This window comes from Bos indicus, chromosome 15, assembly GCF_029378745.1.
Source record: "Bos indicus isolate NIAB-ARS_2022 breed Sahiwal x Tharparkar chromosome 15, NIAB-ARS_B.indTharparkar_mat_pri_1.0, whole genome shotgun sequence".
Lineage (NCBI taxonomy): Eukaryota > Metazoa > Chordata > Mammalia > Artiodactyla > Bovidae > Bos > Bos indicus.
Genome location: NC_091774.1, coordinates 7,169,257 through 7,195,172, shown reverse-complemented (window position 1 = coordinate 7,195,172; position 25,916 = coordinate 7,169,257). Strand labels below are relative to the sequence as shown.

General features: G+C 34.8%; 1 protein-coding gene across 7 annotated transcripts in view; it reads left to right on the top strand.

The window, feature by feature from the left end:
- The window catches only part of CEP126 (centrosomal protein 126), a 139,250-nt gene that overhangs the window by 69,443 nt on the left and 43,891 nt on the right, over nt 1-25,916 (top strand). For 3 of the 7 annotated variants that reach the window (XM_070803324.1, XM_070803325.1, XM_070803323.1), the window contains exons 5-6: nt 5,432-5,627; nt 12,678-14,820. In XM_070803324.1, the coding sequence (XP_070659425.1) occupies nt 5,432-5,627; nt 12,678-14,820 (2,339 nt within the window). Of the gene's footprint in view, nt 1-3,116; nt 4,255-5,431; nt 5,628-12,677; nt 14,821-17,953; nt 18,019-25,916 lie in introns of all 7 variants that reach the window. The other 4 variants (XM_070803327.1, XM_070803329.1, XM_070803328.1 and 1 more) reach the window with 4 other exon arrangements.

The following is a 25,916-nucleotide window of genomic DNA, read 5'->3' as shown; positions in this document are numbered from 1 at the left end:
TTGTCAGGATGAGGAAGAATATAGTAAGACTAAAGGTCGAAAAATCAGACAAAATGGTAGTTTAGTTAATGAAAACAATGACTTATGAAGACCTACTTAGTAGGTAGAATCAACATGATTTGGTAACTTTTTAAGAACCAAAAGGTGAATGGGAGGAATCAAGAATGACTGTGGAGAATGGATTTGGTTAGTTAATGGATAGTGAAACAATTTATCAAAATAAGGACTGTTCAGGACAAAGTGGTTTAAGGGAGAGAGTAACTGGAAGGATGATGACAAATTGTGAGTTTGAGACACTTATGAGCTATTCTGGAGTCAATTTCTCATTGGTAAGATGTCTGGGCCATGAATGTAGGTATGATAGTTGTCAATGAATGGATAAGTTAAAGCCATAGTTCAGTCCCTGGTGGCTCAGATGGTAAAGAATCTGCCTGCAGTGCAGGATACCCAGGTTTGATCCATGGGTTGGGAATGTCCCCTAGAGAAGGGAATGGCAACCCACTCCAGTATTCTTGCCTGGAGAATTCCATGGACAGATGAGCCTGGTGGGCTATAGTGCATGGGGTCACAAAGAGTCAGACACAACTGAGTGACTAACACTTTAGTACCCACTAGTGGTGGTCTTGGTTCAGCTGAACACTCAAACTCATGACTGCAGTAGACCAGGTTTGACCTCAATTAGAAGACATAAAACACTGCATGCCAACAGGCAACATTCTTCAGTAGGCGGAATCCTCATGGCATGCTGCGAAATAGTTAAAGGGCTCATCTTTGCTATCCCCCTTTTCCCACAATGCACAGACAACCTGGGTTAGAAATCCTCTGTTCTAAACAGGAGCCAATATTTCCTGTAATGACTATATGAATAGCTTCCATGCAAGCGATATGTTCAGTTTTAAGAATTACCACACTTGGGGAAACCCAAAGCTATAGCTTCCTACCAGTCCTTCCTATAAGTCCTTCCTATGACTTACTCACAGTCCTGTCAGTACAGACAGTTTATCCATGAAGGGTCATTTTTTATATCTGTGTGCCTGAAACACACTCCTAGTTCTGCTAATAATCCAGGGGACAGAGATAAAGAGTTAACCCAGAGTTGAATTGGTCCACAGAGGATGGATTAACCCTTCACTTACATACAGATACAGATAAGATCACACAGACAATATGAATAAGATTACACAGAGAATATGGATAGACAAGCAGAGGATTGCATAACTCTCAAAAAATCTAGCATATCCAAGCAAAGAAAGAGGAGCTCAAGAAAGAGCCTGAGGAGGAACAACCAGAGAAGTTACAAAATATCCAGGAACATATGATAATATGAAAACCGAGGGAATTAAAGTCAAGAAAGATAGTGGTCAAGAAGTGTCTCTTTTTGCAGTTAGGTCAATTAGTTAATCACTAGCAAAAGCAGTACATTGGAATGGTAGAGACAGAAGCCAGACAGCAGTAGATTAAGAAACGAATGGAAGCTGAGGCAGTGAACACAGTGTAATTTTAGAGTACTCACTGGAAATTTTTGTCTCAAAAAGGAAGATGACAGACAATTAGAGGGGGTTTAGGGTCCAGGGGAATTTAGAGGAATAAAAAATTTCCAGTAATTTAGTATAGAAGTAATGTGCATTTTTATATACAGGTTTTCTGCTCTACTAGATTTATTTTTCTGTGTATTATTATCCTGATAACATCAACTATTTTCAATCAAAAAAACTTTTGCACAATGAATAAAAGGATAGACATTTTTGTTCAACAGTATACACTTTCTAAAGTCTTAGAAGAGATAACACATCAGACAACTTTGATTTCACTGTAGCAAACAAACATGTAGTTATTGTTATACCAAATCTGTGCTAGGACCATTGTACCAATTTTCTTTTACAAGAAATTATTTCCATTCTAAACTAGAATACATAGTTTTCAGTTATTGTTGTAATATACTATTATTACTATGACTTCATGATGTCTATATCTCTATATACACGTACATAAGTTTTATGTATTTGGAATACAACAAATGTATACAATTTATAGAGAGAACACCCTTGTTTACTTATTATAAAGTTAAGCTGCTCTCCACAGATAACTGACAGTATTAAAATAATGTATGTGAAAATGCTTTATAAACTATAAAGATGCTGTACTACAAATGTGAAAGCTTGGAATATTAAAGATCAGGTGTTAAGTTCATAGAAATATTTATATGTACTAGGATTAAAAATGTAATTAGGCTACAAATACTTATATGCGGTTATCACATTAAAAATACATTTTCTGTACAATATAAACCTAAAATGTGTTAAACAATAAGGTAATACCAAGAAACAGGGGCCTTCCAAAGAAGGGGAGATATATCTGTACTCACAAATGATTGTTCTAATGTAGAAAATATTAGTGGTAGATAAAAATAATTTAAGATGCTGTAATGTGATAATCTAAAGGAGAGAAGAATTGTATTAAAAATGGAAGGCATTCAGTGCTTAAGCCTCAAGAAAAATAAGACACATGTCCATATGAAAATAAAAACTACTTCAAGAAATAATGAGATATAAGAAATGACTAATAAAAATAAAAGCCTTCCATCACAACCAAATCCTTATCACAAAGATAATATACTTGACCCTTTTGGTAGACGTACACATAGAGCAAAAGAAACTACATTTTCCCCATATTTTTATACTTTAAGATAATGTTGTTAGATATCTATCTCCAATATCCATGTATTTGTGGTGAGACGGTTGATCCTGAACCACAGGCTACCTACCCTGAGAAATCTGACTAAAGCTGAGCAGTGATCTGTTTGACCTCTATTTGCCCTTTGTATCATCACTTTCAACCAGATTTTCTAGCCCATATTCATTATCTATATGACTATCAGACTTCTGAGAGGTGAAAATACTGTTAAAGGGCAAGGAATGAGAAAAGGGGAACCTGAATAAGTAACCTATGTACATTTCTCAACTCATGAGAGGACACTGGTTGATCAGAAGGACGTAATGCATGGACCCTCAGAACAAAGCATAGCATGAACATAGAGGGAGCCCAATACAGCGAAAAACCATCTTAATAAGGCTGTCTCTCTACTTCCCTGTTCAAATGCTTTTCCACCTATGCAGATCCATTCCTGCCTGTCCAGCTACCTCCACACCTGATCCCCACTTACCTAATAAGCTATCTCCCTTCAGAGCCCCATTGCTATCCCACCATTCCCAAATTCTTCCTAGCTATCCAACCGTTTCTTCCACCTGCCAGCCTGTCCATCCATCTGTCCCCTCTGCTCTTCCAAAGAACTTCTTAGCAGCCCCGTTACCATCCTACCCGATCAAGTATCTTCCTCGCCCACCAGCTTCAGTTACTTCTAGCTTTCCTGGCAGGTTCCCTCATCTGCCAACCCCAATTCCTTCTGGCCCACCTGACCATTTACCCCACCCACCCCGAGGTTCACCAGTCATTCCTGATTCAGACTCACAGAGCAAGTTGTTTTATAAAACTTTCAGATCCGAACATTCTCTTCCAGCACAGCATTCAACCCCAACAACTCTAATGCCTGCCCTTGTCCGTCGTTCCCTTCCAGCTCAACTGACTGTTCCTCCAACCCCTTTGGAAGGTTTTCCTGTTTTGAAGCCTTCCTGTTTAGCCAGTCATCCCCCTCATCAAACAGTCCCCACTCTTTCTGCTGTCACTCCGTTGCCTAAACATCCTGCTCAGTTAGATCCTTTTCCATCGGTCCAGCAATCTGTCCCACAAACCATAGCACTGTCAAATCTTCCCCAGGCCTTTGTAGGTCATCCATCTGTGTCAGTTCTGTCCAATCCGCCTCCCTGTAATTCTCCATCCTCCTCTTTGTCTTCACCTTCTAATTCCATATCCTCTTCTTCATCCTCTCTACAGCTTTCTTCCTCTTCATCTGTTCTTTCCTCCTCTCCTTCACCTTCCCCTACTACCTCTCCATTCTTACCTCTTTTGTCTATCCCTCTTTTTTCCTCTCCTTTGTATTCATCTCCCTCTCCATATTTGCCTTCAGCAAATTTAGATTTCCCCTCTCCCATTCCTTCTGTTTCTTCTTCTTTTATGATTTCTTCTTCCTTTCCCCCTGTGCTTCACTCTTCCTGTCTTTCTGCCTCTCCATCTCCTTTTATTCCTATACATTCCTTCAATCCTCCTCACTGGGGGAAGCAAGTAGAGAAGAGAAGAGAAGCAAGAGAAGCAAGAAAGAAATAGAGAAGAAAAAGTTGAGAGACGACAACTTAAAAGGTAAATAAATTTAGTTTATTAGATATTTCTGTAGATTTAGCAATACTTCATTTGGGAAGGGTGACTGAAAGGGAAGGAATATGTAAGAGAAACATAATCTCAGTGTTCAGGAACTTAGATACCTTTTTGCTCTCCTTAATCTCTCTGTGGTTGCAAAAGGATAGTCAGGAATCTAGTAATCATTGACTTTGACTATTCCAGTCTGTCCAAATAAAGATATATATGGGTATTGGAGATAGATATATGTCACATGTGGCCACAAGTCACTTTTCAAAGTATTTTAATCCTCATTGAATTGAGGATAATTCAAGTGAATTGGGGATAAATACCCTTGGGATTCATACCGCCAGCCCTAATGCAATAGCAGTCAGCTTTTGATATACTTTCATCTCTCACCCACCCCAAAAAAATTTTCCTTTTTTTTTTTTTTTAATTTTCACTTTGTTCATATACTGAAGTGTAACATGCTGTAAGTTTCCAGAAGATGCAAAATTCTGAAACAGGATGATATCATCCACTGATAATTTGGAGCTGGCACTTTAACACACTAAAAATAGACTCTGCTTTAAAGGTGCCCCCTCTGTGCCATGAAAACCATGCTTATATTTGTGGTACAACTGAGAAAAATATGTTAGTATCTTCCAAACCTAGTAAAGTTAGATGGAATCCAAGTTTCCAAACGTATTAAAGTTAGATGGAAATTCCAGTCTACCCTGACAAGAAATTTTCATATTTTCTAACTGCTTGAATCTTCAACCAACTCTATTAGGGTTATAGGGATAGCACCATCTATGATATCAACTCAGAACTAAGGGTAGTGCAGCATGTTATTATCCAGATAGGGATGCTCTTAAAGAACTGAGGACTGACTCTGTACATCTATAGTAATTACTTCAATATCTATCCCAAATAGTAGAGGAATAGGATTTAATAAACAAAGCCATGAAAAATTGGGCATTCCTACACGAAGATGGAATGCTTTATTGACACTATAATCCCACATCCATTTTTATTCTATTATTGATTCCTTTAAATTCCCATTCTAATATATCTATATATTTCTCCAATATCCTTATATATGATTATCTGGACACACACAAACACATATTACATGATATGTCATTTGCATGTTAACTTTATTTAAGTATACTAAACATTTTTTATGTGTGGTTCACAGAGCTATAGATAATGACTTGCCTTCATCATTGTCAAAAAATGATCATAAGCATCAGAAATATCTCATATCCAAAATCAATTGTGGTCAAGAAATGGAATACAGCAAGGCAAACTTGACTACTAACAAAGATGCATTCCAGCTTAAACTGGAGGAAACGCAGAAACTCCTAGAAGATCAGCATCTAAGCAGTTTGCAAGTATGAAACTCTAAATACATTATTAATATTTTAATATCTAGCAATAATTCTGTCCCATTTTTGCATTGTTATCCACTAAAGAAATATATAACACCAGCCAACGGTATGTTTGGATGAATCAGCACAGATTCATCACAGATACTAATGAGAGAAGGTTTTAATAGCTTTTTGCTCCAATTTTCTCTGTGCTGCTATTCTTCTTTTTCCACGTCTCATACATAGAAAAATATGCTTTATGAATGTTATTTTTTGAAAAATATGAAAGTTATTTGAAAGTATAATGTATCTTAAGTATCATTATAGATTAGATTATAAAATACAAATTAAAAATTATAATACATGTGGCTATTAAGTTCTTGATAAATAAATGGCATAATTAGCTAGAAATGGTGTTTCTCTTCTCTCTAGTATGGTGTTTACTTCAGTTTTTCCTACAAATGAGTATGGATTTCATACTAAACTTCCTGAAATGTTCATGCACTTTATTTTTTATGAGTAATTGCCCACATTTATAAGATTGTCAGTATGCTGATATCAAGATTAAATTTGTAATCTTGGCCTAGTTTATCCAGTAACTGAGCAATTGTGGCAAGGCTAGAAAAGCAAAACAGGAGACTTCATCTGGCTATGAAGAAGTGCCATCCTGCCACACACAACTATAATTCGGAATAAAATATATGAAACAGTTATTTTTAAACTGTGCAGAACAGGTAGTATAAGAGATGGTCTTGAATAAAGGGAAACAAATGAGGTAAGCCCTATGATCACATAGGCTTTTTACCTGGACATATCCTCCTGACAGGCCTCGGAAAAAATCCATAGGTATTTTAACTACCTGTCAAAAAAAGAAACACTCTTTTAAAGAAGACTGAAATTTAGACATACAGCATAATGTTCACAATGTCCAACACTCAGAACTCACTAGGTATGAAAAAGCAGAAAGCTATATGACCCATAACCAGAAGAAAAAATAGTCAATATAATCATAAATGACAGAGATAATTATCAGGCAAGAGTTTAAAGTAACTTTTACAAATGTGTTCAGAGAATTAAAGAAAAGTGAACATAATGAGAATGAAATTTTTGGAGGAACCAAATAGAATTTCTAGATCTGAAAAACATATTACCTGAAATTAAAATTATGCTAGTTGGACTTATCAATGAAGGCTCTATGGACAAAAGGATCAGTGGACAGAAATCATCCCGTCTGAAGCACTGGGAGAAAAAAGTCAGAAAAAATATATTTAACAAAACTTAGTGACATGAGGGACAATATCTAAATCTAACATTCATTTAATTAATCTCACAAAGAGGAGAGGGAACATTTAAAGAAACAGTGGCTGGGAATGTTTCAAGTTTGATGAAACTGCAAATCCATAAATTAAAGAAGCTCAACAAACTCCAAGATAAGTAAGTATACACTCATATGTATGTGCACACAGCCCATCACAAAAAAACCTTATCAAAATTAAATTAAGCTAAAGTGAGTAAAAGATGTATTACATGCAAGTTAACAAAGGTAAGATGAACCACACTAATTTCAGGCCAGAAGACAGTGAAACATTTTCAAAGTTCTGACAAGTAAAAAAAAAAACTACCAACCTATAAGCTATATTTAACTGAAATGTCCTTCTGATATGAAAGCCAAATAGGCATTCATATTCAAATGAGCAACAGCTGAACACAACAGTATCTGCAATAAAAGATCCTCTGGAAAGTCTTTCAGGCAGAATGAAAATGATATCAAATGAAAACTCAGATCTATATAGTAACAAACAGATTAGTAGTTGTCAGTGGTGGGTAGGTATTTACTACAAAGAAGCATGAGGGAAATTTCAAAGGATGCTGCTGCTGCTAAGTCGCTTCAGTCGTGACCAACTCTGTGCGACCCCATAGACGGCAGCCCACCAGGCTCCCCCATCCCTGGGATTCTGTAGTCAAGAATACTGGAGTGGGTTGCCATTTCCTTCTCCAATTCATGAAAGTGAAAAGTCAAAGTGAAGTCGCTCAGTCGTGTCTGACTCTCAGCGACCACATGGACTGCAGCCTACCAGGCTCCTCCATCCATGGGATTTTCCAGGCAAGAGTACTGGAGTGGGGTGCTGTTGCCTTCTCCATTCAACAGATGGAAAGTTCTTAAAGATTTCAGGATGACAGTTATGGGTAAATAATTTGTCAAAACCTATCAAACTATACATTTAAAATATGATAATTTAGGGACTCCCTGGTGGTCCAGTGGTAGAGACTTCACCTTCCTATGAAGGAGTGTAGGTTCAGTCCCTAATGAGGAAGCTAAGATACCACATGCCTCGTGGCCAAAAAATCAAAATATAAAACAATATTGTAAAATTCAGTAAAGATTTTTTTAAATAGTCCACATCAAAAAAATATGACACAAATATGTAAATATATTAGGTAACACTGTTATTTATTTCTCTTAACATAATTTAAGTTGTAGCTATACCATTGGAAATATTTTTGAAATAATGTATATTCACATTGCTTGTATTTTGTTTTTTAAAGTTTGTATACATCATGTGTGTATTTTTGGTTTGAAATAAGGTGCTATTGTAATTTTTCTTGGCATTTTGTACATAAATTTTTTGAAGAAATGGTAACTTCTCAAAGATGTGAATAAATACGTTTTATATTTAAAAATAATAAATTATTTGATTATTACTAGTTTCACTCCATTCAGTTCAGTTCAGTGGCTCAGTCGTGTCTGACTCTCTGCGACTCCATGGACTGCAGCACGCCAGGCCTCCCTGTCCATCACCAACTCCCAAAGTTTGCCCAAACTCATGTGCATTGAGTCAGTGATGCCATCCAGCCATCTCATCCTCTGTCGTCCCCTTCTTTTCCCACCCTCAATCTTTCCAAGCATCAGGGTCTTTTCAAATGAGTCAGCTCTTCACATCAGGTGGCCAATGTATTGGAGTTTCAGCTTCAACATCAGTCCTTCCAGTAAACACTCAGGACTGATCTCCTTTAGGATGGACCGGTTGGATCTCCGTGCAGTCCAAGGGACTCTCAAGAATCTTCTCCAACACCACAGTTCAAAAGCATCAATTCTTCAGTGCTCAGCTTTCTTTATAGTCCAACTCTCACTTCCATACATGACTACTGGAAAAACCATAGCCTTGCCTAGATGGACTTTTGTTGGCAAAGTAATGTCTCTGCTTTTTAATATCCTGTCTAGGTTGGTCATAACTTTCCTTCCAAGGAGTAAGCATCTTTTAATTTCACAGCTGCAGTCACCATCTGCAGTGATTTTGGAGCCCCCCAAAATAAAGTCAGCTGCTGTTTCCACTGTTTCCCCATCTATTTGCCATAAAGTGATGGGACCAGATGCCACAATCTTAGTTTTCTGAATGTTAAGCTTTAAGCCAACTTCTATGTTATGAAATTTTACTCCATAAACATACAATAACAACCAAAAAATGAGTGCATTTTACTGTAGATAAGTATATCTCAATACAGTTGATTTAAAAATTAAAAGACAAAGCATGTTAAGTCTGCTGCTACTGCTACTGCTGCTAAGTTGCTTCAGTCGTGTCTGATTCTGTGCAACCCCATAGACAGCAGCCCACCAGGCTCCCCCATCCCTGGGATTCTCCAGGCAAGAACACTGGAGTAGGTTGCCATTTCCTTCTCCAAGGCATGAAAGTGAAAAGTGAAAGTGAAGTCGCTCAGTCGTGTCCAACTCTTAGAGACCCTATGGACTGCAGCCTACCAGGCTCCTCTGTCCATGGGATATTCCAGGCAAGAGTACTGGAGTGGGGTGCCGTTGCCTTCTCCAATGTTAAGTCTAGTACAATTTATATCAGTAACTTACAAGCAAAGCTTGAAGCTGATCACAATGTTTCATTTTTTTTAGTGCTAAGAAAAATTCTGAGAAAAAAAGTTTGGTTTAGTGAAAAATTCTGAGTTAAAAAAAGAGTTTGCTGAACTTCTTTTTAGGTGCTTTGGGAAATGAAGCAACCACAGACCTAGGCAAAGAGAAATGTTAAAGCCACAGACATCATACTTATGTCTAAAAGGACCTTCTAATCCAGATTTCTATATCTCATTAGATGCAGTCTCGATGAAATTCTTGTTAGAGTCATAGAGCTTTTAGGAGCCTCATTATCAATTAAAATAACTGTTCCAAAAGCAGACACTGAAGGAGCTGTGCTTTGCTTTGTTCGAGTAAGGTTGAAGGAAGTGACAGGCAGGGAATAAAGGCTAGTAATATCAAACTCTAATAAACCATTTGCAAAACATTTACAGTAGTATATCAATAAGTACTAACTATACAAACTAAAATATTTTTAATCTGTAACTGACTTCTTTGGTTTCTCAGTTTATTTTCAGGGCTAAAAAAAATACTAAATTTTTGTTTAATATCAGAATATTTAAATTTTCTAAAATTTGTGTAAATTTATTTCTACATATGTTATGCTGATTAATGCTTTTTAAATATCTGTGTTATATGTGTGAAATTAGAAATAGTTATAAACATTGACTATACCATCACTGCAGATGGTGACTGCAACCACAAATTTCCAAGGAAGCCTGGCTTCAACAATACATGAACCACGAACTTTTAGATGTTCAAGCTGGATTTAGAAAAGACAGATAAACCAGGGATCAAATTGCCATCATCTGTTCGATCACAGAAAAAGCAAGAGAATTCCAGAAAAACATCTACTTCTGCTTCATTGACTATACTAAAGCCTTTGACTGTGTAGATCACAACAAACTGGAAAATTCTGGAAGAGATGGGAGTACCAGAGCACCTTACCTGCCTCCTGAGAAACCTGTTTGCAGGTCAAGAAGGAACAGTTAGAAACAGACATGGAACAAGGACTGGTTCCAAATTGGGAAAGGAGTATGTCAAGGCTGTATATTGTCACCCTACTTATTTAACTTCTGTGCAGGGTACATCATTGGAAATGCCGGGCTGGAGGAAGCTGGAATCAAGATTGCTGAGAGAAATATCAATAAAATCAGTTATGTAGATGACACTACCCTTATGGCAGAAAACAAAGAGGAACTAAAGAGCCTCTCGATGAAGGTGAAAGAGGAGAGTGAAAAAGCTGGCTTAAAATGCAACATTGAAAAAACGAAGATCATGGCATCCAGTCCCATCACTTCATGGCAAATAGATGGGGAAACAATGGAAACAGTGACAGACTTTATTTTCTTGGGCTCCAAAATCACTACAGATGGTGACTGCAGCCACGAAATTGAAAGATGCTTTCTCTTTGGAAGGAAACCTATGACAAACCTAGGCAGCATATTAAAAAGCAGAGACATTATTTTGGCAACTAAGGTTCATCTGGTCAAAGCTATGGTTTTGCCATTAGTCATGTATGCTTGTGAGAGTTGAACCATAAAGGAGGCTGAATGATGAAGAATTGATGCTTTTAAACTGTGGTGCTAAAGAAGACTCTTGAGAGTTCCTTGGACTGCAAGGAGATCAAACCAGGAAATCCTAAAGGAAATCAATTGTGAATGTTCATTAGAAGGACTGATACTAAAACTGAAGCTCCAATACTTTGGCCTCCTGATGGCAAAGAGCCGACTCATTAGAAAAGACCCTGATGCTGGGAAAGATTAAAAGTAGGAGGAGAAGGGGACAACAGAGGACAAGATGGTTGGATGGCATCACTGACTCAATGAACATGAGTTTGAGCAAGTGCCAGGAGATGGCAAAGGACAGAGCAGCCTGGCATGCTGCAGTCCATGGAGTTGCAGAGTTGGAACAACTGATGACTGAACAACAACAATCTTGGAATAGCTATGACAAAGCTACATAGTGTATTAAAAAGCAAAGGCATCACTTTGCTGACATAGGTCCATATAATCAAACCTATGGTTTCTCCAGTAGTCATGTATGATGTGAGATTTGGATTACAAAGAAGGCTGAGCCCCAAAGAAGTGATGCTTTTGAACTGTGGTGCTGGAGAAGATTCTTGAGAGTCCCTTGGACTGCAAGGAGATCAAACCAGTCAATCCTTAAGGAAATCAACCCTGTACATTCTTTGGAAGGACTGGTGCTGAAGCTGAAGCTCCAATACTTTGGGCACCTGATGCGAAGAACTGACTCATTAGAAAAGAACCTGATGCTGGGAAAGATTAAAGGCAGAAGGAGAAGGGGACAACAGAGAATGAGATGGTTGGATGGCATCACTGACTCAATGGACACGAGTTTGAGCAAACTCCGGGAGTTGGTGATGGACAGGGAGGCCTGGCATGCTGCGGTTCATGGGGTGGCAAAAAATTGGACACGACTGAGCGACTGAACAACAAGAATACTTTGAAGTGATCATGAAATTTTATTAAAAACTGATAATTTCCATTAGATTACATTGAAGTAATGATGAGACTCTTACTGTAAAGAATTCATGGAAATTATTACTGTGCTAAATCTCCAAAAATGAGCCATTAAAATCAATAGTTCTCAGTCTTAAATCCACATTAGAATTCCCTGGGGAATTTAAAAATAATAATACCAGTGCATGCACTCCATCTAAGTATTAAATCAGCAGGATCCAGGCATGTTTTCATAAACATCTTATATTTTTATAGACCATGAGATTAACTTTTATAAGAATGTATAGCCTTACCAATAGGAAAGTCATATTAGAGTCATAGGGCTTTTAAGAGCCTCATTCAAGTCCAGTCCAAGTCTCAGGAAAAAAAAAAATACCCTTTGTAAATAACTATGTTTCAGAATTTCACATGCTGTTATGAAACCTTCAGGAAACTATTCTCTGAATGGAACAGCAATAGCAAAAATTATTTTCTAAGCCATAACTAATGGCTAGGATAATTGAGTAGTTACTTTAAGGTGAAGAAACTAAGGCAAATACATTTTATTGTCTTTGTTGGCTCCCTCTTTTTCACTGTGAGGACTGCTCCAGGGATATGGATTATTTATATACCTATACTGTCTGTAGTCATATTACTCTCTTTTATGTGCCAAGTAATGGTGGTATGTTGAATCATTTTTGTTGACACTTAAAATTTCTAAGCTATAAAACAATGTTCTTTTTTTTCTTTCAGAAATTTCGTGATGAAGTTAATCAGATAATAAATTCTGAAACCCTCTCAAGTATAGACAGTCTTGAGGCTGGGGAACGTGAAGAAATATATTTAACACTTAATAAGGAGCCTTCCACATCAGTCCAGCAGCAGAATTCTATTTCTCTCAAATTAGCAAATCTGCAGTCAACTAATCTAAGCTGCTTTGATGAAGATAAACTGTCATTCTCTAAAACTCAACACATAAATAATTGGCTTATAAATATAGATGATCCAAATATTTTCTCAGATATTTTTAGTAAACCTAATGTTCTCCCTGATTCAAGTAAATGTTTTAATAGTAAAGAACAAAATCCATCTGCTCTGAGTAGAACTGAGGAAAGAGCCGTAAATACTGCTAATAATTCAGTAGCTGTTCTACATAGTCCATCCATATTTGTACAAGATAAAAAAAGCAAAAACACATCTGAAACTAGTGTTATAAGGACAACTGACTCCTCTTCTGGAGCATTCAAAAGGGAGAGACCATTAGTTACTGAGAGCCCAAAATTTAAATTCAGCAAAGCCTGGGCCACTCCAGATTCTCTAACCCAGGAAATCACAATAATTTCAGACCAAGAGAAATATTCTGAAATGACTCAAGAAAATAGAACTACTTCAGTTCCTACTTCATTTGTACCTTTGGCAACACCTTTAGTTTTGCCATCGAATACACAATCAGCTAGGCCTTTACCAAAGAGCAGTATACACATAAAAGAAATTGACCCAGTACAGTGTTCTGATAAGTTAGGGGAAATGAAAGACATTAAAGATGAAAAGACAAAATATTCTAATTGTAATGAGGAAGAGTTGTCTTCATTTTCAGATAATTTTCAAGTAGCCTGTATACTTCACAACTCTGATTCAGAAGATAAACAGAAAATACATGAAGCATCAAAATCATTATCTAATATAATTTCTAACTGTGACTTAGTCAGTCAGCACAAGAAAATGAAATACAATATTTGTGAGAAGAATAGTGTGAGATTTCTTAAAAGTATTTTAAAGAAAGAATCTAAATACGAGCATGATTATTTTAAGGCACTGGTTACAAACCAAGGCTTTAAGTTAGGAAATCAAAAAGCAGCAGATATCAGAGATAGTATTGAATTAACAAAAGAAAAAGGGAAAAGTGCAGAAACTCCAAAAACTATTAAAAAACTGAGATGGTTTGATGAAACTGGCAATACAAGGAAAAATGCTGAAGATAGTCATTTGCTAAAGAGTAGAAAAAGAGTATCTCAACAGTGGTCTCAACCATCCCACATTCGAGCTAAAAGTGGTGCTGCCAGCAACATGCCTAGTATTCCTGCTTCTGCTGTGGATTCTGCTAATAAAAAAGAGCCCAAGGACGATTTTATCTCTGAAAATGTCACTGCTTTAGGAGGATCTGGAACAGACCATGTGCCTTTGAACTGTTTTATACCTTCAGGTTATAACACTGCTAAACAAGCCTGGCCAGACTCCACAGAGGAGGAAAGTATATCCCCTGTAAAGAGTGGTGGTTCCAAAACTCAGAAAACTAATCCACAAAGGAGTGAAGCGAAAGTCATTAGAAGAACAAGATCTGCTAAAGTCCAGTCAGGCTTTGTATGTATGAACAGAAAAGGCACTGTTACTCGACCACAGTCTGCGAGCAAAGCCAACACATTTGTACAGGCTCAGGGTAAATTAATTGTACCTCATCCTCCTCCTACATCTCAATTAAATATTAGAAGTTGTAAAAATGTACAAGCATCTCAGTGTCAGTCTGTAATGCCTGAAAATTCTCAAAACATCAGTACATGTAACTACTTTAATTCAAAACATATGCTTCCAACAGAATACAAGTTGAATCAGTGGAATCAAGAAAGTAGTCTTCCACTCCCTCATGTCTGTTCTGACTTAGTCACTGTGATGCCAGCTCTACCGTATTGTTCTTCGGAGTGCCAAACGTTAACGAAAATAAATCATTCACATGGCAGGCAAACTGTTGCCCCGCAAGATGGGATGTTATATTGCCCCCAAAGACGTCCAACATATGAAGAAAGTCATCCCTCTGTGACTCTTAAAACTACTAGAGAAGAACTGGTTCCCTTGTGGAAAAGACAGCATAATATTCTGGGTCAAAATGAAAAGGCTGCTGGTAAGAATAAATTTATATATTTTTATAGGTAAAATGTGAAGTTTTTCTTATTGTGGTTTGATAATGTACCTTACAATATATTAAAATTGAACAATAACAGCCTTATAGAAATAACATCACCCATAATATTGTATCTTTGTCTAGTAGCTAACACTTTTAAGCAAATGACCCAACCTTTGCTTAACTAAAATTAGAAACTTTTGCTAACTTCTGTTTTTCCCATGACTTGTTAGTTTAAAAGAGGGAAGACAAGAAATGTGGTTTGATTCTTATCCCATATCATTCTGTTATTACTGCAGTGTTATAGTCAAAATTTCTGTCAAAGTAAGCACAGTGGAAAATATTTGTTTAAATTATTCTAAACAGGTGAATAAATGTGATTATAATACTTTTCTTTATTCTTATTTAAAATATTTGTTAAATTTAATTGTTATTTGCCAACAATAGGTGTGCCTAACCCTCTAATTATCTTTCCAAAAGAGGGGCAGCTCTGTTTTAATTGGCTATGTATGGAAGGTTTCATATGAAGGAAAAAAATATAGAATTCCTTTAAACATTTTTGAAAATTAATTCTCTGTGTTATGCCATTGCCCTTAGTGGGCCTTGTTGACTCTTCATGAGCTACTTTCCTCTAAAGGAATGGACTACAGGCCCATACATTTTTCTACTAGTAGAAATCAGATGACTAGTCAGAAATACATAAGATTTGAGAAAAAAATCAGAAAAGCAACTCTTTCTTTTCCCAAAGGTATGAATAAATATTAAGATATAAAGTGAGAGTTAGTTTAGATTTAATATTTACACCTTTCTTCAATTGGCCCATGAGATTTTAAGAACAAATATTTAAGAACAAATATCATTTTGATATTTGGCAAAACTAATACAATTATGTAAAGTTTAAAAATAAAATTAAATTAAAAAAAAAAAAGAACAAGGGAATTTTTTTGACTTCTTTACCTTATCCCCAGATTTTAACAATGCCTGGCACTTAATAAGCACCCAAACTTTTCTTAAACTGAATGGACACAGGCCATGTTAGCAGATGGGAAGCTAAATGCAAAGACTCTAGTTTTAAACTAGATTTTTAAATAGTATTTCTCTCACTAAAGGTTTTGCTTTATTTTTATCCAGCCACTTCACAGTGTAACTTTAGTTTTCACACTACTTCCAAAAAATGAAAGCATCATGTAGATTTGATATTTTAAAGGAAATTATGATGGTTAACTGTTTTGAATTTCTACTCTTTGCCAATTATAGTAGTAAGTGCTTTATACATATTATCTCATTTAAGCCTCACAGCAATCCTAACAAATATGTATTTTTTAAAACCTCATTTTGCAAAGAAGGAAATAGAATTGCCAAAAGTCAAGAGCTATTATCAATAAATAGCAAAAATAGTATTTTCATCCAAATATCTATGATTCCAAGTGCCATGCTTATTCTACTAAAACTATGTAATAAATATAATCATTAAGAAAACATATGTCTGAGATGATCAGGAAAAGCATTAGGAAATATAATTTCCCAATAGCATAAATATAAAAATATAACATATGAAAATTATATTCTCATTCTCTGATAAAAGAAAAAATATATATTGTATATATAATCTGAGAAACAAATATTTTTCTAACATATAATCAAAGTTGGGGCCTTTGTATAAGAAATACTGGAAAAGTTTAATATTTTTAGCCATGTTTTTAAAGAGAAATGTTGAAAGTGTTGTGTATATCCATACTTTTTGTTCATTGTTTTGTTTTTATGGAAGTATAGTTGATGTACAATATCATATTAGTTTCCAGTATACATCACAGTGCTTTAATATTTTTATAGATTATACTTCATTTAAAGTTATTAAAAGCCAATGGGTATATTTTCCTGTACTGTACAATATATCCTTGTTGCTTATCTATATTTTACATAGTAGTTTGTATCTCTTAATTCCATACCTCTATCTTGCCTGTTCCCCCTTTACACTTCTCACTGGTAACCACTGGCTTGTTTTCTTTTTTTTTTTTTTTTTTGGCTTGTTTTCTATACTGTGAGTCCATTTCTGTTTTGTTATATACTTTCATATGTCTTAGTTTTTAGATTCTGCAAGACAGTGATAACAATACTGTTTTTATTCTCTGTCTGCCTCATTCACTAAGCATAATACTAAGTTTGTCCATGTTATTGCAAATGGAAGAATCTCATTCTTCTTATGGCTGAGTAATATTCCTCTGTGTGTGTGTGTGTGTACCACATCTTCTTTATCCATTCATCTGTTGATGGGCACTTGCATTTCTTCCATAACCTGGCTATTGCACATAATGCTGCTATGAACATTGAGGTGCACATAGCTTTTTAAATTAGTGTTTTCATTTTTATCATATATATGTCAAGGAGTGGAATTGTTGGGTCATACAGTAGTCTTATTTTTAGTTCGTTGAGGAAGCTTCATGCCCTTTTCCATAGTGACTGCACCAATTTACATTCCTACAGTATAGGAGAGTTCCTTTTCTCCACACCTTCTCCAGAATTTATTATTTGTAGACTTTTTAATGATAACACTTTGACTGGTATGGTACCTCACTGTAGTTTTGATTTGCATTTCTCTAAAACTTAGTGATATTGAGCATCTTTTTGTGTGCCTGTTAGCCATCTGTGTGTCTTCTTTTGAGAAATGTCTATTTAGGTCTTTTGCCTGTGTTTTTTTTTTTAATAGGATTATTTATTTTATTTTACTTTTTTGCTATTGAGTTATCCGAGCTGTTTACATATTTTAGATATTAACCCCTTATCACAAAGAGTCAGACATGACTGTGCAATTGAACAACAACAACAATTGGTCATATAATTTACAAGTATTTTCTCCTATTCATGAGGTTGTCTTTTTGTTTAGTTGATGGTTTCCTTTGCTGTACAAAAGCTTTTAAGTTTAACTGGATTTTCTTTATTTTTTCTCTTATTTCCTTTGCTTTAGGAGACAAATCTTGAAAAATATATTGCTATGATTTCTGTCAGAGTGTTACACTTATATTTTCTTCTAGGAGTTTATGATTTCCAGTCATATTTAGATCTTTAATCCATTTTGAGTTTATTTTTGTACACTGTGTTAGAGAATATTCTGATTTCATTCTTTTACACTTAGCAGTCCAGTTGTCCCAGCACCACTTATTGAGGAGACTGTCTTTTCTCTATTGAAAAGCAGAAAAGGTTAGTTGTCATAGGTTAATTGACCACAGTGGGTGGGTTTATTTCTGGGCTCTCTCTTCTGTTCAGTTGATCTATGTGTCTGTTTCTGTGCCAGTACCATGCTGTTTTGTTGTTTATTTCTATACTTCTTTTTTTTTATTTTTTTATTTTTTAACTTTACAATATTGTATTGGTTTTGTATTTGTATTGTATCAACATGAATCTGCCACAGGTATACACGTGTTCCCCATCCTGATCCCTCCTCCCTCCTCCCTCCCCGTACCATCCCTCTGGGTCGTCCCAGTGCACCAGCCCCAAGCATCCAGTATCGTGCATCGAACCTGGACTGGCGACTCGTTTCATATATGATATTATACTTCTTATTATTGTAGTTATACTTAGAAAATATAATACTAACAAAACTTTGTATGTTCAGTCATTCAAACATTGTTTAAAACTGTTTTAAATATTAAACATTTCAAGTGAACCCCTTGTTAATACTGAATTATAGTTCTCAGGGCTAAGTCATTTCGTATCTGAATCTGCAACCCCGTTGGCTGTAGTCTGCCAGGATCGTCTATCCACAGGATCTCTATCCACAGGTATTCTCCAGGCAAAAATACTGGAGTGGGTTGTCATTTCCTATTCCAGGGGATATTCCCAACCCAGGAATCAAACCCACATCTCTTATGTCTCCTGTGTTGGCAGGCTGGTTGTTTACCATTAGTGCCACCTGGAAAGCCCATGAATTATAGTTCAGTGAGCATCTATTCATTTTTTTCTTTTTTTTTTTTTTTTTTTTTTTTTTTTTTTTTATATTCATTTTTTTCTACTCTACTATTTGCTATGGCATTTTTATTCTCATAGTCAGTGTACCCAGAGTTGACAGTTATGGATGGTGTCTTGCTCTCTGTTAGCATATCCAAAACTCTCCAGCAAAACTTTCAGTAAAAACTCTATTCCATGAAACCCAAGCCATTCAACTGTACCAACTTCTGACCTTTCAAGTCATTTTCCCCTGAAGATGACTTTGATATCTAGTTCACAGTCTTCCTTTATTGGAAAAGTCTTTGCCAATATACTGGTGACTCAGCATTCATGTGAGCGAACGATCCAACACCCTGATCTCTCTCAATCCTTTCTTACCTCTAGTGATTTTCTGTACTAGTGATTTTCTAGTGATTTTCTGCCTCAAGTACCCATTCCCTTTGTCATACTTTGGACTGGGTCAACATCAATAACTTCCTTACTTCTAAAATTAGTAATTTAATTTACATTTTTCTTTCTGATTGCAATATGCTTTTTGCACCAGGTGTTTTACATCAGTGGAATAAAATACAGTCTAAAAACAGACTCATATTTGAATGCTTGATTTTTGGCAAAGATGGTACTGCATAGCAGGGAGAAAGTACTTGTCTTTTTATTAAATGGTACTGAGTCAATTGAATGATTTTATGAAATTAGTAAAATGACTCTTAGCTCACACCATACACAAAAATCAGTTCCAAGTGAACTGTATATATGAATATGGAAAGTGAAAAAGAAATGCTTCTAGAAGATAATACAGGGAATGTGCTTATGACTTTGGGATGGGCAGAGATTTTTTATATAGACATAAAAAACACTAACCATTAAGAATAAGACTGAAACTTTTTCATCCAAAACACCATTAAACTGTAGAGTGAAAGAATATATTTATAATGCATAATACCAACAGAGAGTTCATGTCCAAAATATATAAAGAACTCCTACGATCAATAAGAAAAAGACAATGTAGTTATATGAGTCATGTTTGAACCAACAAAACAGAACCAGTAAGATATATTGTTTATTGCAACAGATTGGCTTACGTAAATATGGGGAACAGGGAATCTAAGCAAGTACAGAATTTTTAGGGCAGGCCAGGAAGAAGGGCAGAAACTCATAGCAATAGATGAAACTTGCCATTCACAGGCAGAATTTTGTATTCTCTCAAAAAAGACTTACCTGTGAGGCCTTTGACTTAATTGACTCAAGTTCACATGGGTTATCTAAGATAATCTCCATTACTTAAAGCAAACTGATAATAGACTTTAATAATATCTACAAAATACCTTCACAGGAATACATTAGTGCCTAATTGAACAACTGGGGACTGTAGACAGGTGACATATCAAAAAAACCATCACACCAATTTATTTTAAAGGCAGTATATTTGAATTAGCTTTTCATAAACTAGGCTTATCAAATAGTAAATTAACATATGAAAGACTTCAACCTCAGTCTTCAGAAGAATTCATATTAAAATAATTAGATAAAATTACATCTGAAGGGCTAAAATTTTTACGCTACAATGCTGTTAAGAAGGATGTGTGATGCCTGGGAGCTCACATCTACAAAGTTTGAATATATGCATATCCTATGACTCAGCAATTCCAGACCTGCAGATGTGTGTGTGTGTGTGTGTGTGTGTGAAATTCATTCATATGTAAAACAGAAGATATGTACCAGAACTTTCATAGCAGTTTTATAGCCATAATCTAGAATAATCTCAAATGTTCTTCAGTGCTATAATATGTAAAGTAAAAGTTATTCATTCAGTGTAATACCATAATAAAAAATGAATCAGCCACTACTAAGAAACAGTAACATGACTAAATCTCACATCAGGATATCGTACAAACGAAGCCAGTCATAAAAATGCATATTATATTCCATTTCTATCAGGTTGAAGAATAGGTAAAACCATGGATGGGGTTATATGGAAACAGGTAAGAAGGAAAGCTTTTTCAGTGCTGGTAATGTTCTATTTCTTGACTTGGGTGTCTGCCATCTGGGTATGTCTACCTGAATACTTACAATTTGCACATGTTTCTATAGGCAGCTGTACTTCAGTTTTTTAAAAATCCAAATGATGTTGACATACTAAATACTTTGAAATCTGATTGCAAAAAGAATGCTTTGTTTTCTTCTCCAGGGAGTATTAAAAATACCTTCAAGGATTCAAAAATTTGATTACTAGAAAAGATCAAAGATACAATTGAGCTTAGCTCCCATACTTTATGGATGAGGAAACTGATACACATAAGGAGATTATATACCCCAAGATGACACAGGTAGTTCAAAGCAGAGCCAGAATTTTGTATTGCAGCTGAATTTATTCTTACCGTAGAATAAATCTAGTTTTCATGAGATCAGAAATGTAATTAGAGATACTGAAGCAAATTATTCTAGATATAAATTAGGTAGCATTTACTATGTGCCAGTCAATATTGTAAGCACTTTACATGTGGAAACAAGTTTAATTCTCTCAATAGTTTAGTGAGTAAATAATAATACTCCCATCTTATAAATGAGGAGAATGAAGCAGTGAGAGGGCTAATAACTTGTGTAAGCCACATGACTAGGACTAATGGCAGACCCAGGGTTAAAATTCAGGCATTCTGTCTCTGTTATCTCTACTGTTAATTACTTAGCTATTATGCTTATAATTAAAAACAAAAACAACAAAAATACCTCTCTCTGTAAGAAGATGGAGATAATCTTATTGTGGTGATTATTTTGAAATATATATGTTACCTACTAATCACATTGTATACTTTAAACTTAAATATGTTATATTGTCAATATTTCACTAAAGCTGAAGAGTATAAATTAATTTTTAAAACTCTGAATAACCACAAATTTTTCAGTGATACACATTTTTAAAATAGTACATTCATCTAATACAGTTTGTCAAAAGTACAAAGTAACAAAGTCATTAATCAAATGAATAATGGCATGAAGATTTAAAATCATCTTTACCAGTTGAAGTGATAAACCAAAACTAAAAAACTATGTAGAGATAACTATAGTCATGTATATGCATTCAATACAATTTTAAAAAATTTTTAATTGGAGCATGGTTGATTTACAATGTTTTAGTTTCAGGTATATAGCAAAATGAATCTGTTATACATATATTCACTCCTTTTAAAATTATTTTCCCACATAGGCCATTACAAAATATTGAGCAGAGTTCCCTGTGCTATACAATAGGTCCTTTTCAGTTATCTATTTTATATATAGTTGTGTGTATTTATCATCCCAATCTTCCAATTTATTCCTCCCTCTCTGCATTCAATATACTTTTTTAAGTCTCTCAATTGTGAAGTGTATCTTACATACAAAATAATATACATAATATACAAGAACAAGTTAAAGACTAATAATAAAAGAACCCAATGCCCAATTTCAAAAACAGAAAATCACTGGTATTGTTGAAATCTCAACATGCCTCTCCTTGATTACATCCCCTTTCTCTCTTACAAAATGACACTATATAGACTTGTGTAAATGATTCCATGCTTTGCTTTATAATTTTACCATATGTAAATATATCTCAAACAATATATTATTTAGTTTTGCTTTAGTTTTGTAACTCATATAAATAGAACCATTTCACCTATATACTTCTATGATTTTCTTTTTTTCAATTAATTTTGTGTTTTGGATTCATTATTATTGATTAGTTTAGCTGCACTTCATTTGTATTTGTTTTGTATTACATTTCATTAAAATTGCTGTATTACAGTCTATGGAAATTTTTCATTTTCCTACTCCTGGCCGTTTGGCGTCTTTCAGTTTCTCACCTTTGTGAATAGTGCTTCTAGGAACAGTTTTGTACATCTGCTGATACACATGTTGCTGGGTATGTGTATTTCACCCAGGTTAAGTATACTGCCACAGGTAATGCCAAATTATTTTCTGAAGCAATAAGAGTGCCTTTACTACATGCTCACTAAACCTCCAGTAGTCAAACTTTTTAATATTTTCAAAAGTATGGGTGAGAAATGGTGTCTAATTATAACAGTTTGCATTGCCCTAGTTACTAATGAATTGAGCGTTTTTCATATCTTTATGCACAATTTGCATTTCCTTTTTTGTGAAATGTCTGCTCTTGGGTTCTGAGTTTTTCTTCCTTATTGATAGAAGTTCCTTATATCAATATATTCTAGGATTCTACATCAGTTATATGTATTGCATATATTTTCTGCCAATTTGTGATTTGTGTGGTCTTTTTTTTTTTTTTTTTTTTTGCATTTTGCTTCTATCTATTTAGTTTGGCTTTTTTTTTTTAACAGAAGCAAGATATCTATCTTGACAATTTTTCTTTAAGAAAAGAAAAAATCAAGACAAAACTAAACAAACAAAAAAGAAAACTTTACTATATCTGTTAGAAACTTAATATAATTTTAGGTGATAATAACCAGATCTTTGGAAGTACTGCAATAGTCTACATTATTTTAGGCTATGTGTTTTAAGAGCTGTATATAAACAAACTGGAGTGAGCCAGAACTGTAGAAGGAGGGGTTGTGTCTGAAGGCCAATTAAAGGAGCTTAAGCCAAAGAGACATGTGCAGGCTCTGTACAAATGTTTGAAGGTTTATTATGTAAAAAAAGGAGGAAACAGAACTAAGTGAAGGGGTAAAACGTGCAAAAATGTTTTCAGCTCAGCATAAGGAGGAATTTGAGCTAATACCACCAACAATTGAGGAAGGTACCCCATGGAGAAGTGGCTCCCCATCACTTAAGCATTCAAGCACAGGTTGACGGTCCACCTCTGAGTGATTTAGGTTTATGAGCAAGAGGTTGAACTAATTAACATCTAAGATCTCTTCCAAAGTTATAATTTCATGAATGTCTCCAGAATTTCCCCTTGTTTATAATTAACAATACTACAGATTTTAAAATATGTAATACTTTCCTAAAGATTAGTAGCTTTATTTTGTGTTTTGGTAGTAATTCTATCATATTTAGAATTTTCGTATGGGACAAGAGGTTTGGCTAGAGATGCCAGTACAAACTATATTAGTTTTGCAAAAATACCTATATTCTCAGCTATTATATTAATTAGTAAATAGTATTTAAGTTCATGTATGTGAATTGAACAAAACATGAACAGTTTTAAGCATATATTTTCATCTGTTCTTAGGATCAATCTATAATCCACAAAACTGAACATCTACACAAAGAACAATCAAAAGCAAATAATTATGCTACAAATCAAGAAAGTACAAAAGTATTGGTAGATCTTGCCTCCAGAAGATTTATTAACAGGCTGAAGGAAGAGAAAAATTATTGATACAGCAGTCATGTAACCAAGTTAATTTTCATTTAAGATATTTTTAGAGCTGTTCAAAAATAGAAAAATGGAGACTTTTCAAGATTTAGAAGACAATCCAAGCGTAATAAACAGTATTAAAACTTTATTGGTACCCAAATTATCTCACTATAAGCTATTAACATTTAACATATCTAGCATTTAACGTATCTAGCATTTAACATGGAGAAGGCAATGGCACCCCACTCCAGTACTCTTGCCTGGAAAATCCCATGGACAGAGGAGCCTGGTAGGCTGCAGTCCATGGGGTTGCTAAAAGTCCGACACGACTGAGCGACTTCACTTTCACTCTTCACTTTCATGCATGGGAGAAGGAAATGGCAACCCACTCCAGTGTTCTTGCCTGGAGAATCCCAGGGACGGAGGAGCCTGGTGGGCTGCCATCTATGGGGTCGCACAGAGTCAGACACGACTGAAGTGACTTAGCAGCAGCAGCATTTAACATATTTAGCATCCCCATATTAGAATAAACATAATACAGTGTTTTTTAAACTATTGATCATGACTCATTAGCAGGTTATAAATCAGTTAATGAGTAGTAACCAGAAATTTTTAATGAAATATAATTGTAGAATGTTCTAGAATAGAAACTACCAGAGGGCACTGTATATTTTAAGAGTAAATATGGTTCACAAAACTATATGTGCATCACAGGTTACAATGGAAGATATCTTTCTATGAGACACAGTCAAATCAAAATGAAAATTACTAGCATAGAGTAAGAGCTAGAATTCTAGATTTTAGAGACTGTTTGAGCTGGATCTCATCTTCACCCTTTACTGGCTCTGTGACCTTGAGCAAGTTACTAACCCTTGCCTGTGCCTCAGTTTTTTTATCTATAAAAATAGTGATGATAATAGTGCCTATAGTATAGAACAAGGCCTGGGCAACTATAAATGTTCAACACAGTAGCTAAAATTATGTTAGTATTTCTTACTCTAAAAAGTCAGATGTTCAGTTACTAGCCAGCTTTCTTGAAATTTGAAAGCTTTTATGTCTTTGTTGTTATATAGATACAGATATTTACTTACTTATAGTGTATGTATATAATTATATATATGTTATATAGAGAAAATATACAGATAGTTAGCTATGGTAGCATAAATATCTGTGTTCTTTCAGTACATAATTTCAGCTAAAAATATTTGTATATTTTTTCCTACCTAAGCCTGTATGACAGAAGCACACATATACACTCCCAAGACATTTGTGTGCTTATACACACTCATTGCATTTTCCACCTTTCAGGCCAAGAATCTCATTAACTATGTATCATTGTTACTTTGTACTTTAGAACATAATGTTCCTTTTGACTCAAAGATCCTTATACTTGGAGGCCTACTACTCCTTTAAGACCAAGCTTAAACATAACCTCTATGAAAGCTTTCTTGATTCTCATAAAGGCTCTGTGTTTTCACTTAATTCTATTACAACTTCACTTACAGTTTATTCACTTTACTGTAATAATCCATTTAAATTTATATCCATTCTTCTGGAATACTTCGAGTTTTTATTGTACCACCATTAACAAAAATGTTGAGCAAATATCACATACGTATATACCATACATACATATTACTCTACTGATATATACATTAAGCACCTTAGCCAGAAATAGAAAAAATTTTTAACTGAGACAAGGATGAAATACAGACTTTTAAAATAATTTTTATATTTTGTATCTTATAAATCATACATTTTAAAATAATTATAAAAACAGTTTTATGTATTAACATGCAAAAATTCTCATATAGTATTAATAATTTTCTGAATGGTT